Source organism: Psittacula echo (assembly GCF_963264785.1).
Source record: "Psittacula echo genome assembly, chromosome: 5".
In the NCBI taxonomy this organism is placed as follows: Eukaryota; Metazoa; Chordata; class Aves; order Psittaciformes; family Psittacidae; genus Psittacula; species Psittacula echo.
In genome coordinates this window covers 67,764,830-67,781,499 of record NC_137739.1, presented here as the reverse complement: position 1 = coordinate 67,781,499, position 16,670 = coordinate 67,764,830, and the positions used below count along the sequence as shown (strand labels likewise).

Below are 16,670 nucleotides of genomic sequence, written 5' to 3'. Positions count from 1 at the left end.
TCAGGTTGGCATCAGCCCACCTCACAAGTGTGTCGAGGTCCCTCTGGATGGCATCCCTTCCCTCCAGTGCATCAACCAAACCACACAGCTTGGTGTCATCGGCAAACTTGCTGAGGGCGCACTCAATCCCACTGTCCATGTCACCGACAAAGATGTTGAACAAGACCGGTCCCAACACCGATCCCTGAGGGACACCACTCGTTACCGGTCTCCAGCCGGACATTGAGCCATTGACCACAACTCTTTGCGTGCGGCCATCCAGCCAGTTCTTTATCCACCAAGTGGTCCACCCATCAAATTGATGTCTCTCCAATTTAGAGACAAGGATGTCGTGTGGGACAGTGTCAAACGCTTTGCACAAGTCCAGGTAGATGACGTCAGCTGCTCTACCCCTGTTCATCAGTTTCGTAGCCCCATCATAGAAGGCCACCAAATTGGTCAGGCAGGATTTCCCCTTAGTGAAGCCATGCTGGCTGTCACCAAGCACCTCCTTGTTTTTCATGTGCCTTAGCATGCCTTCCAGGAGAATCTGCTCCAAGAGTTTGCCAGTCACAGAGGTGAGACTGACTGGTCTGTAATTCCCCGGGTCATCCGTTTTCCCCTTCTTGAAAATGGGGGTTATATTTCCCTTTTTCCAGTCGTTGGGAACTTCACCTGACTGCCATGATTTTTCAAATAGGATGGACAGTGGCTTAGCAACTTCATTCGCCAGCTCCTTCAGGACCCGTGGATGGATTTCATAAGGTCCCATGGACTTGTGTACATTCAGGTTCTTAAGATAGTTTCAAACCAGATCCTCTCCTACAGTGGGCCTAGGGTCTTCATTCTCACAGTCCTTGCGTCTGCCTTCCAAGACTTGGGTGATGTGGTCCAAGCATTTGCCAGTGAAGACTGAGGCACAGAAGTCATTAAGAACCTCAGCCTTCTCCAAATCCAGGGTAGCTAGTTCTCCCGATAGCTTCCAGAGGAGGCCTATGTTGTCCCTAGTCTGTCTTTTATTCGCTATGTACCTATAGAATCCCTTCCTGTTATCCTTAACATCCCTAGCCAAGTTGAATTCTAACTGGGCCTTAGCTTTCCTAACCTGGTCCCTAGCCTCCCAGACAACATCCCTGTATTCTTCCCAGGCTGCCTGTCCTTGCTTCCACCTTTTATAAGCCTTTTTTTTCCTTTGAATTTTCCTCAGCAGCTCTTTATCCATCCAAGGAGGTCTCCTGGCACTCCTGCTGCACTTCCTTCTAGTTGGGATGCAACACTCCTGAGCTTGGAGCAGGTGATCCTTGAATATCAACCAACAGTCTTGGGCCCCCCTGCCCTCTAGGGCTGTATCCCATGGAACCTTACTAAGCAGGTTCCTGAAGAGGCCAAAGTCTGCTCTCTTGAAGTCAAGGGCAGTGAGCTTGCTGCACGCTCTTCTCACTGTCCCGAGGATCTCGAATTTGACCATCTCGTGGTTGCTGCAACCAAGACTGCCCTGGAGCGTCACATTTCCAACCAGCCCTTCCCTGTTGGTGAGCACGAGGTCAAGCATGGCACCTCTCCTTGTCGGCTCCTCTGTTACTTGCAGAAGGAAGTTGTCTTCCACACAATGGAGGAACCTCCTGGATTGCTTGTGCTGGGCCGTACCTTCACTCCAACAGATGTCAGGGTGGTTGAAGTCCCCCATGAGAACAACGGCCTGCGAGCGTGAGGCTGTTCCTATCTGTCTGTAGAGTGCTTCATCTGCAGATTCCTCTTGATCAGGTGGTCTGTAACAGATCCCCACAGTAATGTCTCCCATCGCTGCTCTCCCTTTAACCCTGACCCACAAACTCTCTGTTGACTGCTCACCCGTCCCCAGACAGAGTTCCATACTCTCCAGCCTATCCCTAACATAAATAGCAATCCCCCTCCCCACCTGCCAGGCCTGTCTTTTCTAAAGAGCCTGTAACCTTCCATTCCAACACTCCAGTCATAGGAGCCATCCCACCATGTTTCTGTGATGCCTGTTATATCATACCCCTGTAGACTTGCACACATCTCTAATTCCTCTTGTTTGTTTCCCATGCTATGGGCGTTTGTATAGAGGCATCTGAGCCGAGCTCCAAATGAAGCCGGCTCATTGTCTGGAGCGGCTGGAATATCTCTGCGTTGCTCCGAGCATTTATTGTAGGTGCTGGCAACTGACTGGGTGTGTTGGGATGGAACGATGCCCCGCTCCCCCAACACATCCAGTTTAAAGCAACTTTGACCAGCCTGGCAAGCCTCCTATCAAAACCATTCTTCCCCTTCAGTGTCAGACCAGCTCCACCAGCCTCCAGTAGACCTGGCCTCCTAAACTGAGTCCCATATTCAAGACACCCAAACCCGTGACTATGGCACCACTGTTCTAAGCATTTATTAAGCTGGCCAATCCTCTTAGCCCTTTTTAAGGTCCTCACCTGTATCCTGGAGAATTGATGAAAAGACAATCTGAGCTCCAGAGCCCCTAACCACCTCTTCCAAGGCTCTGTAATCCTTCTTTATGTTCTCCAGGCTCCTGCTGTCAATATCACATTATATCAATATCAATATCAATAGCACCCACATGGATTACTAGATGGTGGGTAATACTCTGTGGGACTTACTAGAGCAGGCAGCCTCTCTGCAACATCCCTGATCCGTGCCCCTGGTAGGCAACACGCCTCCCTTGAGACTGGGTCAGGCCAACAGATGGGCGCCTCTGTGCCTTTCAAAATAGAGTCCCCTACCACTATGACCCATCTCTTTTTCCTGGCAGTGCCAGTAGAGATCTTCTTTACCAGTGCACCAGCTGGTTGTTTCTGGTGTGAGTGCATTTCCTCCTTAGCCGCCTGCAGCACAGCAAAGCTGTTCTGGGTGGGGACAACCGATTTAGGAGGAAGCCCCTTGCTTTTAATTGTCCTCTTCCTCCTTTTTTTGTTGGTGTTCTTTGTTACTGTTTCCCAGCTTCCTGGGTTAACAGCCTCCTGCTCTCCTCCATGAACTACAGGGGACGCTTGAGTCCCCTGCACAGTTTGGGCCTGGAGCAAGCAGTCCTGCTTCCTCTCAGCTTCCCTGACATCCTTCAGCCTATTGACAGCATCCCGCAGCTCAGCCACCTGCTGCAGGAGGACCTCCACCAGGGAGCACCGAGCGCAGCCCTGCCCATTGGGCACCGTTCCCTCAGGAGACCAGTGCGGGCACTCTCTACACTCCAAGCTCTGTGCTGCAGCCTCCCCTCTCATCGGCTCTGTCTGGGTGCCTACGCTGGCCACCGCCGGGGCAGCCAGAGCAGAGCTCCCAGATCGGGCCCTGGTCATACGGCGAGTACTCACCATCCCGCTCGCCTGCCCCCGCAAACTGCCTCACCGCACCCCTACTCGTTCGCGCTCCCAGGGACAGGTTTTTACCCAGTCAGGGCTGGTGCCGCTCCTCCTGGCTCCGCCCCCTGTGAGTCCCTGCTCGCGTCAGCTGAGCTGCCGGCTCCTGGGCAAGTCCTGTCGAGGACTTGAGGCTGCCTCAGTGGCTCTGGCTGCTCTGAGTTGAGGCTCCCAGACGCTGAGCTTCCCCCTGCTCAGGTGTTGAAGGCGTCCTCTCTCGAGCTACTCACCTCAGCAATTATTTTAAATAAATACCATAACAGAAAGAATATTGAATTGCTAGTTTAAAGTGAAGACTCATCTCCATTGTCTTCTAGATTATAGGCGTAACTGAACTCCAGTTTATATTTCACCTGTTTGATACCAATGATGTGCAAGGCATTTCTCAAATTCTCCTTCATCTTCTGTAACAGTCTTCCTAATCTTTCAGGCATACAAGTCCTTCTTCAAATGCTTCAAAATAGAAGCATTACACTCCAAAACTAAATACAAATTTAGAGTTTAGTGTCTAGGTTAAAATAGTTGATACATCTGGATTAGAAGGCAATTTTGCAGGTAAAGGAAGGTGATGTTATAGGTATTTTACGGAAAAAGCTAGTGACGTGTACCATATAGACTCTGGAGCTCTTAAGAGGTTAATTGTGGGAAGGAGGTATATTAAGCTCTGGCATAAAACAAGATGAGCTCTATTAAACCCTGTATTGGTGTCTAGCTTACATACAGGTTTTACTTCTTGGAGTCATGTTTGGAAGGTATATATGGTAGTTTCTTTTAAGGATCAGGTATGAGGTCAAGAATAAGGAGGCTGAAGTTGGTTTAAAGGAAATCTGGGAAGTACTGAGGTCTGTTGTCATGAGATTTGTTATTACGGGCCAACTATAAAGCAAAAAGTAATTGGCTAAAAACCAGGCCAGTTACAGAGGACAGTAACTGCTGAGAAACACAGTCTACACAAGGTAAGAATATGCTGCTGAAGAAGTACCTTGAGGCAAAATATGAGCTTAAGTGCCAGAGTTACCCAGTAAGCCAAAGAACATGTTTCTGATATTAAAGTAGTCAGGATTTTTTGCTCCAGGTCATGTGAACTAAAGTTGTACCCTGTACCACAACTTCTAAATAAAACTCGATTTAAAGGTAAAAATAGGTATTATGGGATGGTCCAAGCAATTTCTTCAGCTTCCAATTTCTGTGACTTACTATTCCAACAGAAATTGATGCATTCCCTCCAGAACTCCCCTCAAAAAAAGAAAGGCTTAATGCAAGGCACAGAATATATGTCTGTAAGTGTAAACTGGGGGCTCAGTTCTCCCTGGGTATTGCTATGATCATACTGCAACTGAATTTTTTGAAATGAAAAATCAATTACGATCAACACAATTGCAAATAGGTGGGTTTATGACACTGTATTTGCAAATAAATTCAATATACAGAGCTCTTCAGAAACTAGTTCACATTGAACATATTTCCAGATTGTTTATGTATTTAAATGAGCACATTCCACCAATATATTCCAAGTCATGTCTCTTGTAGAGCTCTTAATGGGCTTAAGTATGAACAATTTAAGTATGAACAAAGACTGTGCTTAAGAGTTTCATCAAGATATCTGACGTTTAGTTTGCTCAAGTGACAGGAAGCAAGAGTAGTGCTAGCATAAGGCAATTGCCTTTTTCATTGGATAGGGATGCACTGAAATCCTAATAATTCAGAAAAAGGGTCTTCCAAAAGGGGTCAACAGCATCTACGTCACAAAAATGAATAGTTGTTTATCTGTATAGGTTTAGGTGAAACAAGTACTCGTTACTCAAGTCACTGCTGGTTCTCTCTTCCTCTTTTTCTTCCTTTTACAGTGGAACCATAGAATGGTTTGGGTTGGAAAGAACCTTCTAGTTCTAACTAGTTCCAACCTCCCTGCCATGGGCAGGGACGCCTTCCACTAGACCATGTTGCCCAAGGCTCTGTCCAGCCTGGCCTTGAACACTGCCAGGCATGGAGCACTTACCACTTCTTTGAGCAACCTGTTCCAGTGGCTCACCACCCTCACAGTAAAGAACTTCCTTATATCTAACGTGAACTTCCCCTGTTTAAGTTTGAACCCATTACCCCTTGTCTTGTCGCTACAGTCCCTAATGAAGAGTCCCTCTCCAGCACCCTTTTAGGCCCCCTTCAGATAGTGGAAGGCTGCTATGAACTTTCCCTTCAGCTTTCTCTCCCTAGTTATTCACATTTTGTCCCTTAAGACATAGTTCCTTGGGAGCAATGCTCGATTAAGCAGGTTTTGAACTTAAGACTTTACCCCAGTCCTTTCATTCACATCCCATTTCTTGTGCAGCTGTCCACATGGCTGAACACTGAACAGTAATTAAAATCAGTGTGGGTTGAAAAATAATCCAGGGGAAAAAATGTTGAAGCATTTTCAACCTGGGCTAGTTTGCTGATCCAGCTTAGTATGAAGGCACACTAATTGTTGTTGGAAAATCAGAAGTGGCAAGAATAGAGATGGAAGCAAAAGTCTGAGGGTGGGAGGTATTAATTTAACTCCTACACTGAATACGATGCCCATGGAACTGAGGCCTCAATTCCAAATCCTGGAAGGAACCTGACTAGGGAAAAAGGGAAAAGGAAGGTATTCTGGAAGGTAGAAACAGTTCTTTATTCCTCCTTGTCCTGGGTTCAGCAGCAGCAGTCAGTTTTTCTTCTTCTTAGTAGCTGGTGCAGTGCTGTGGTTTTGACTTTCGGCCTGGGAATAATACTGATAAAGCCGATGTTTTCAGTTGCTGGTCAGAATGTTTACCCTGACCAAGGACTTTGTGAGTCTCATGCTCTGCCAGGGAGGAGGAAAAGCCAGGAGGAAGCAGGGACAGGACACCTGACCCAAACTAGCCAAAGAGGTATTCCATACCACAGCACGTCATGCCGGGGGATGTAACTGGGAGCTACCCGGAAGGGCTGGATCACGGCAGGGTGGGGGCGAGGTACTGGTCGGTGAGCGGTTGTATTCTCTTCCCTTGTTATTTCCTTTATCATTATTATTACTGGTGGTAGCAGTAGTGATTTGTGTTATACCTTAGTTATTAAACTGTTCTTATCTCAACCTGTGGGAGTTGCATTCTTTCAATTTTCCTCCCCGTCCCTCCAGGAGCAGAGGGAAGAAAGGTGGGGGGAGAAGTGGACTGCGTGGTTCTAATTTATGGCCTGGGCTTAAACCACGACACTCCTCTCTAAAACAGTATAGTCGAATAAAGCTGTTCCCCTCACCTAGACATTTATCAAGACACAAAGCCTTGTTATTTTTCAGTATTCACTCACCTGTGTCAGTGCAGAAACTTTTCAGTTTCCTGCCAAGTTTTGTATAAAAACTGCAGGCTATTGAACAAAAGCCAGCAATGTCTGAAGCAAAAATGAACTACGTAGTAACTCCAGCTGCTGTTGCTTAACTCTGTTATCAACACATCCACTGCGAAACTTGATAAATTTACTATCAAAAAATATATCACCCTGAATAGTTCTTCTATCTTCTGGCATATTATTGGAGTTGTCAGGTGAATGACAACTTGCTTCATCATAGGGCTGAGAGGCAAGTCTTACTTGCAACTCCTAGGCATTAATCCAGCTACGTTCATCTCAGTTTCTTCAAATATAAATTGGGGATAGTACTGACAAATCTCACAGGGCACTAAATAAACCCCAACTCTATAGATGTTCTAGCAGTGAGAAGTAATGTCTGAGAATGCTCAAGTATTTTCACTGCAAGGCAGTAGAATGAAGATGATTTGTGTGCTAGATATGATCAATAAAGACATTGAAAAATATTTTTTGGGTTTAAAATGGTGTAAACCAGAAAACAAACAAACAAACAAACAAACCCACAACCCACACAACGAACCAATCAAACAAACAAAACCCCCAAAAAACCCTCTGGTAGGCTGTATGCAACAAATCAATGTACTGTGTATTACTTATCAGAAAAAGGAAACCCAAATGAATGAAAATCCTCCACTTACAACTGTTTGAGGGAGGAAACTGTCATTAAATTCTTGCTCTTGCTAATACTTGCCAAGAAAGCCTCGTGTCATTCTCTTAATTATGACATTTTAGCAGAGTTCTTTGCCTGTCTATTCAGGGTTTGGAGTGTTTGGTTCTTTAGCTCAGTTCCTACTTAAGACTCCCTTGGCAGACTTTCTAGGCCTGTTTGGTGCACAGTGTTCAGAACAACTGTGACAGTGTTAACCAGCAGGAAATTCAGCCATTAAACTTTATATTCTTCCCAGCTTTGCAGCTAAAGGTCACGTTGACAGTTTGTATGGCTGGTACCTGGCTGTTGGAGAGCTGGAACAAACTGGCTGTGATGGCAGAAAGTCCTTCCAACTAGTGAGTGTCATTGCGTTTCTTCTCATATATGGGAAGCATTAGATACAGAATGTTAAATACCACTTTCCTCTATTAAATACCACTTTGCTATTGTAATTCCAAAGCCTCTACTTCAAACTTGTAACAAATCCAGAGCTCATGTCTCTTAAGCCATCCAAGGCCATCATTCTTCGCTGCTTGAACTTTCTTTTTAGAGTTTTCTTACCTGCCCTATTACCCAAGGTGTATTAGCAAAAGCAAACCTACTTGCATTGAGTGAGGTGGCTTGGAGATGATGCGGCCCTCTGCAGGAGCCTGTTTTCATCCACTGAGGTCTACAACACTGGTCCTCTTCTGCTAATCCCACCTTGATGATTTTTGGGATTGTCTTATCCTACCCTTCCCCAAATGCTGTAGCCTGTGGCTCGTCTCCTTGCCCGGCCTATGTTTCACTGAGTCTCATCCACTCCCTGGCACTGGCTGCTGTGCCCTGGGGCATGGTGATCTCACCTTGCAGATGCTCTTCCTTCCCGCTTTGGGGAAATCAATTCCAAGGAACTGACTGAGGAGCATTGCTCCTTTTCTTCTATTCATAGCTGTCTTAATAACACCACTATTGCTTTCTTGTCTCCTGCGTGGTGGTCATTATGCTGGCTCAATATTTTCTTAGCTAATCAATTCTGCATTCTATTCAAACTCAGCATAAACTCAGCCAGTACACTGAGTTAGTTAAGTTACAATAACAATTCTTAGAATGATATGACAGTCATCACACCAAGGTGTTACTAACACCAGGGGGTGGGAGGTGGGGGTGTAGATATGTGTAAATGCATATCTACATCTAGAAGATCTAAATTAAATATAACTGGATTTATAGTTGCCAAGCAATCACGTGAGGTTTTATTGTAGCAGAAAAACACACAGGGAAAAAAAATTAAGGACTGCTGCAGATCAATTACACTGAAAAACAGTAACTTGAAATCTGACAGCAATCAAATTAAGACAAAACTTTACATTTTAGCATGAAAATAATGATCACAGCATCATTAGTGAACACTTTCAGAAGCGTAACCCAAAGTTTTTGAGTTAAACTTGCTATCTTGCATGTATGCATAAAGCAGGTATGCAAGAAGTCCTTTCCATTCTGATTCTAGCCTGTAGTACTGTTTACATGACAGTATTACAGAACATCCATCTCTAGAGCATTTTGCTATCGTTCACATACTTCAGCTGAAAACATCCATTTAGCAAGTGTGAAATCTTACTTCCAGAAGCACTAGTGTATTCTCTGGAAGCTCACAAGTATTGCAGACTGTGCTTCCCTCTGTAGATGCCTTATTCTGTAGCAGTGCCATCCTGTGGAGTGGAGGGAGAGGAATCTCTAATAATGTATTAGCTTCAGTAACTATTTTAATTTTAGGATGTGCTATCAGCAGCAATCACTTTGGGTTTTTTTTTTTTTCCCCTGTGTACTTTCTACATCCTACTTCATAAATTTAAAATCCAAGAAATAGCTATTCCCTAGAGACCATGTAAAATGGTCACATTTAAAGTGTGCTTGTTCAATTCCCAACTTGATTTGTGATTGGGCAGGAGCCTGTTTGCATACGATTACTATCCAGACCAAGTAGAACTAGTTCAAGAGAGCACTAGCATTTTAAGCTAGGGAAAGCAGAAGAACTCCCTACAGCTATTTTATGTAATCTCTTGAAATACGTGCTGTGGAAGATACTATCTGTATTAATAAATTCATATCTAATTTCCTGTCTTTTAAAGATGGGCTTTCTGCCCTTATTTAAAAGACAGACAAAAAAACCCAACCCAAAGGTATACATGCATCCTCTGTGCCGTTCGTTTCACTAAAGGCAGTCTTGATTTTCAATACTAACAGACAAAAAAAAGAGAGCTTTGCAAATGTTGAACTGTTGCTGACAGCTGTACTGTTCCTTTTTTGAACACAAGTATCCAGGGAGAAAGTCATCCCTGGGTGTTTCATTCTCTGTTTGGGAAGAAAACAGAGTAAGAGAATGAAAGATTTAAAAACCCTCCATGAGGTGCCTGAAGACCAAATACAGGAGGGGAAAACTATCACAGTGGTGTGTTTGTGGAACACTCTGGGGCTCATCATTGACTAGCAAGGAGAGAGGAGACGACTGCCTTAAGTGTTGCATGAAAACAATGTGGACTCATCCAACCATGAGAGAAGAAATCTCTTTTTCTGGAGGAAAAAGCCGTCTCTGCCCTATTTGGAAGGTAAGAGGAAATGGATGCCTGCATTTGGAGCGTACTGTTTACATCCCTCCTTCCTCTAAATCAGGTAGCAACTCCACTTCTCTCTGTCCTATGGTTACTCAGTGAGAGGAAGGGACTTGCCTGGGAGAAGGAGTGAAGGCCATAACCCTCCAGGAAGGCCTGTGGTGCATGCAGCTCACTCCTGCCCTGCTCACCTTGGCCTGCCTGCTGGCTCACCAGTCCAATGGCGAACTCTGCAGTGAGCATCAGTACCCCGTTACTGAGCACCAGCACCCAAGCTCTGCTCTCTGGCCCTTTGGAAAAGGCACCAGTGTGTCCTGCTAGCTCAAGAAAGCCAAGAGTTCATCCCCATGGCAAGAGACAGCTGCCAGGACCTCCTTGCCATGGGGATGTGACGTCACCACGGGGATGACTCCCCCTTCGGGGGAACCTCTTGGAAGGGTCTTGAGCTACTCCTGCAGGATGGAGGAGCTCCCTCCGCAGTGGCCACCTTACCCTCTGCTTCCCCAAGGGACTGAAGTCAAAGCATCTACCAGACTAGACACTTCCTAGAGCTTGAGTGAAAGCTAAATACCGGAGTGTCAGACTGAGAGGAAACCTCTACCCATGTGCCTAAGAAAAGAGCAATCTGTCATTCTACAGATTCATCAGATAATCTCAGAGGTTGCCTCTTCCCTCAACACTCCTTTGGAGGCCTAATAGATACCTTTTTCTTTCCTCAGAAACATCCTCTTTGCCTCAGGTATCTTTTGCTAGCCTCTTTGGAGTTTCATTTGCTTTTTTGTAGGTTCTTCTACAGAAAGGAAACTCCAAATCAAACTATACATTGATTGTGGGGGTTTTCTGTTTGCTTGTTTTTCTGTTCAGTTCTATCCTTTTCTAAGGTAGATAAAAATCGCCATTACTATGCCCCTTGAAGAAGTGCTAATTATTTTCCAGAATCAGTATAATTCCTGCCATAGTCTATGTCAACACTTGTATCCTGGTTTAAACTGTGATTCTATCATATATCATAATTCACATGGCTTTTTTTCTGGCATTTGTATGTAGGCTGGGATCTCAATTTAATCTGTGTCAAGACCCATCCTGAAAAATCTCATTACTGGTTGCTTTTCTGTGAAGCAACCAAAAATGGTAAGTGAAATGAAATGACAGTGCTTTTTCTTTCCCAATGTTACATTTCCCAAGATACAGGAATACAAATTCTCCACAAATCTCAGTTTTAGAGAGAAGTCTCACCTTCGACAGCAAGCTGCAGCATTTCTGTAGTTCCTCCAAGGCAATTCTTTTCACTTGGACCATCATCTGTGTGACTGTTACAACAGTCCTTTGTCTCACGCAGTTCTCATCCTGGGTGTGTCAGAGTTATGAAGAAGCAAGGTGGCTAGTGTAAATAACCTGAGACATCAGACCATGGGTTAAGCAGGGCAGAGCCTTGCAGGGAGTGACTGAACTCAGGTTGCTTGTAAAGTCACCCTTGGATAAAGCCTCCACCCATTCAGTTTTCAAATTCTCTCTCCTGCCTGCCTTTGCCTGTTAACCATCAACTCTGCGTCTGCACTGTAAACAAAACTTCTTGTAACATCTATGCGGAAGCTTTAGAAATAGGTAGCTCGAATGCCTCCCATACACAACTGTGCTAGAAAAGGTCAACATTTCTAAAGTAAACATATGCACTCACCTGTGTCTCCTAAAACTGATGTATAACTTAAAGAGGACAGCCTTGTCTTCTCTGGAAATAGATCACTTTAGGTTGACAGCCACACTCACCTGAATTTCTACACTCACACTTACTACAGAAGGCCCAGGCTGCCATATTGCAAGTGTGCAGAGTCTCAGCAGATCTGCACTGTTCATTCAAACCATCCACATCCCTGCTAAAATACTTTTTAGGAAAGGAAATGCAAAGCTCTTAACCTTGCTTTGTAACCAGTGCTGAATTTCCACAAGGAAGGCCAAGCTCATTTGAAATTGCTTGATTTCACAACTACATATACTTAACATACATTTAAGGCTAGTGCAACTCCTGCCCTTGACTCACTGTGGCAAGCCTGAGGGACTAAAATGTCCAGGTTTGTTCCTCAGTTTTAGTATTCTATCGTTTTCTCTTTCACTGTGGAAGGGTGTTCATCATAACAATATACTACTGCTGAAATAACTGCAGAGCAAGAACTCTCAAGCACTCTGTCAGAATCAATTTAGGAACCAGATACAACATTTCCCTCATTTTTGGCAACCTCCCTGTACTTCGGGTAACAGCTGGTATAACAGACACACAACTTCAGGTCAACTGCACTCTGAAAAGAAGTGGAAGGTGGAGCTCGGAAGAAGTCTGGGCACTCTAGGTACCACCTGACTGGCAACAGTCTCTCCATCCCAAGATCCGCAACGTTCATTTCTGTTTCCCACCTCCTCCCATCACCCTTTACCAAAATGCTTTATGGGTGGCCCTTAAAAACACAGAAGCTTCTAACCAAAACCTTGGAGTGTAACTCTGTGCTCAATCTCTGACCTTGTCGCGCTGCTCACCCATTTCAACCACCAGCTCAGGAGGAAAGTTGGAAAGTTTTTCCATTCTTACTGCTTTCTTGATATCCCATCATTTTACCCATCTTCAATACTCTTGTGGGTTCAAGTATTAATCTTCCGCCTTCACCTACCCACTGCAAAATCAAAACTACTTTGCCTCCCAAAATCCCCTCCCACGTATAGGAGATTACCTCTCATCTCGATATGCACGCATCGTTTCTCACCTGAAGTCAAAACAGTCTAGTAGCAGTATGCAGAGGAAAAGAGAAAACATCTCTTCCAGATTGCTTCTGTAGCTGCTTACTCCTTCCAACATTACAGACTACCTGAAAAATCTCTCAAAGCAGGCCTAAGATGGTTCAGTGTGTATGAAGAGTCCATCACCTTCCTAAATACTAGTCAAATAAATGAGACTTTTAAGCTCAGAGAAGTCATGATGGTGCTACAAGATGAACTGTATGCCAGAAACTGGGAAAGCACAGAGTCTTAAAACACACATCACAGACATGGGATCAGCATTCCCTTGTTCATTATGGACAAACCCACACAAATTTCCATAAAATAAATTCAGAAGCGCATCTGGAGATCTTCTGGTCCTCTAAGCTATCCCAGTCCTTGACTGGCATTTAACTACTGGAGGCATTAGCCCTTCTCATTTCTAAAATCCAGTTTCCCCAACATCAGAGGCACTAATTTCTCAGCTAATAGGTAACTGGCGGCTTCAGCTTTATCTACACATGCTTTTGAAAAAGCCCCTTTATTACAGCATCACAGACAGCTTGAGGTTGGAAGGAACTCTGGAGATCATCTTCTCCATCCTCCTTGCTGTTTAGGACCATGTCCAGGTGGCTTTTGAGTACTTCCAAGGACGGAGCCCCCACAACATCTCTGGGCAACCCCTGCCAGTGCACGGTCACCATCACAGTGAAGAACTGTCTTCATGTCCTTTCAGCCCTCTTCTCTCAAAATACCTCTTACTGGAAACCACTTTACTCTGCAAAATTTAGGGATACAGGAAAAATACAGAGCTCATCTGAGTGACAAAAAATGATTCACATACTTACTTGAAGAAAGAAGAAGGGTACTGATGCTGACTGCAATGAGCTGGCTTGGGCTGATCCAACACTGTGTTCATAATAGCTTAAAAGAACTCAAGAGATTATGAACATATGCTTGTATCATTGAGGGACAGTAATGTTATCAATGTTTCTGGGGGAAAGAACAACAAACTTCAAACTAAGGCTAAAATTGTTCCAGCCTAACAAATTCCACATTACTGTCTGCTGTGACACCCTCACCAAGAGAAACTGATGAACTCTCTCAGATACCAACATATTCATCACTCCACTGCAGGCTTCTCAAATTCCCTCCAGAGTCACAGGTTTCCTATTGTGCATCTTTTGAACTGCAATTCCAAAAGGTATTTCATTTCACATGCTCTATCATTTTGTAAAACTATCCTTTTTATTATTATTCTTATTTAATGATCTGAAGACCAAATGAATAGGCTGCCAGGCAAAAGTCTTCTGTGAATCTCATTTATTTGTTCTAATCCAGATGTAACCAGTGCAAGTGGTAATCTAGCAAACTGCAAGATCTCAGTGTAAACCAAAAGATTATCTGGGCTACCTGGTACAGGAGGTGTCCCTGCCCATGGCAGAGGGATTAGAACTAGATGATTTTTAAGGTCCCTTCTAACCCAAACCATTCTATGGTTCTCTGAAGTTATTTTCACATACTAATTCACAGAAAAAATACAAATGAAGCTGTTAAACTTGTTTAAGCGACTTTGTAATGCTGTTGAAACCTAAATCAAACAATAAAATACAACTGCTGTTTTTTAAATTTTAGTACTACATTTTCGTCTGACAATAATTAACATTCCCAGCAAAGGCTAACTTGTAGGATGTTCTGTTTCCTTCAAAAATAATCTGTCATGAATCATGTCTGCAGGCCTATTATGTACCCAGAACAAAACTGGGAGTTCGTAACAGTTCATACAGTTCTCATTTCTCAATTGACCAGTGGCAGATTATGAGTCATTGGTCTGTGGGGAGTTAGCATTATCTACTCCTCTCATCATAATGAAAAGAATAGAAGTTTACTGTGACATGAGCCATCAGAGTACCTCTTCTTTACTGAAAACATAAATTACAACATGCAGGAGACCTTCAAAGGGGAGCAAGCAGCAGATCAGTAAGCAGCCCCCACCAGATGGCAGCACACGTGCACGAACACACCAGGGCACATCATCAAGAGAATTATGAAAAATAAGTAAATATGGAAAATACAGTCTGTTCCTCTCAACTCTCAATTTCGGTGTTGCTTATGAGGAATCATGGTAAGTTACATTATTTGTCAGGCCTTTTAGGAAGACCAAGTTACCTTTTCCTACAGAAATTCCCATCATTAACTGGCGAAGATGTGACATTCTGCCTGTTTCATCTGCCCCCCAAGGTGTTTAAATCAACGCTTAATAACATGCAACACTCGGCTGAGAAATACAGTTGTCTAAGCCACTTGAGATGCAGTTTTTCTGTTAAACCTGTCTCGCTATATTAAGTATGATGGCTTATAATTCACAGGGATTAGTAAAATGTCTAAGGAAGTAATGCTTATAAGCAGCCACTGAAATCGCCTATTATACAGCTGCCCCTCTGTTTAAGTATAGCTTAAAATAATTTCTTAGCTTAAGCATCCCCTTATTTTCCCCAAATCTGATACTTTTTTAATGGTATGATTCTGTCTGTTCTTCAGAGGATGACCGGATATTAGAGAGTCTTCAAGTCGTTGAGTGAACAGTGAAAAGGTTAACATTTTTCCATATACTGTTTTTGTATTCATATATTTCATGAATGCAATCACATACCATTAATAACTAAATGTAGCTTTTATTAAGCATGACTGCACAACAGAAGAGACAAATACATTTTATTTCACTTCAGCATTTTATTCTGAAACCACTGACCTCATTTTTAGGACTAAAGATCTTGCAGGTGAAAGTAAGATGAAAAGATGAAAGATGAAAGAAAGGTGCCATGAAACAGTAATTCAAAAGCATTCTTCTGCCTTACAGGAGGAGAAACCATATCATGTTTTTCTTTATGAAAAAATAATGAAAAAAATGTATCCACTATGTAAAGTCATACTTCTTATCAGAACATAATCTAGATCACGAGTTTCCTTTGTCTTCTAGTTTTTGGTTAAGGAAAACCTTTGTTGCATGGCTTTTTGAAAAGCTGATGACAAAAGTAACAGGAAAATACAACTTGTATTTAAAGACAAAAAAATCATGCTCTATGGCTTATGAGCCTTTAGACAGAAAATGAACAACTAAACCCAGATTTTCTTTGTCTTTCACATACCTTGTGATAAATCTGTTCAGAAGTATTATTAAAATGAAAAATACATCCTGCTTTACCTCAGTTTATTCATAAACTCACCTGCTTTAGGTCAGCAAACCTTAACTTTCTAAAAATGCATTAACATATTCCAAACTGTATTTTAAATACACTTACACTAATCTCAAGAAACAGTCTTGCAAAATGAGAGTCCAAGGGTTACATAGAAGACAGAGGGAATTTTCAGACTAGCTGCAATTCCTTGTCCTCTGAAAGACTTCCAGAAATCCTTAAACATTCAACAAAACAAGCTTATGTAGCTGATAAAGACCATTTCTTCTTTCATGCTGCTCTTCAGACTGGTCAATAATATGCTGAGGATGCACCTAATCAAAAGATGCAAGAGGAGAGTCAGAAAGCATTTTTTATTATGTTTTCCTATATTACATAGCTAGGGAAGAGTCTTGAAGAGTTCTGACAGTTTCAAATCACACAGGAATTTCAGTTCCATGCCACACATGTCAACATAAATAGCCAGTGCTATGGAATACTGTATCTCATGGATTGCCTGAGTCAGAATACTATTACACAATCAATTCCAAAGCATTACAGGTAGCATTTCATGTGATGATGTAAAAAAGATGTCTTGAAATTCTTCAGATGCAGTGAGGAAAATCCTAATCCAACACCTACAAATTAACTTGCTATAAAAGCTAAACACCAATGTAACTGAATAGGAGATTATTTTCATAATACCAAGGATAATCACGTTTGCAATATGGAAATACTTTGGCTTAAGGTAGCGTATCACAACACACTCTAACCCCTCAGGGAATGCCTG

At 43.1% G+C, this 16,670-nt stretch overlaps 1 protein-coding gene across 1 annotated transcript in view; it reads right to left on the bottom strand.

Moving 5' to 3' along the window:
- Positions 1-16,119: 16,119 nt before the first annotated feature.
- The window catches only part of TDRD9 (tudor domain containing 9), a gene marked incomplete at both ends in the record, with an annotated part of 73,955 nt that continues 73,404 nt past the window's right edge, over positions 16,120-16,670 (bottom strand). The window contains one exon of the mRNA XM_080618227.1: positions 16,120-16,215. Coding sequence (XP_080474353.1) covers positions 16,120-16,215 — 96 coding nt within the window. The remainder of the gene's footprint in view (positions 16,216-16,670) is intronic.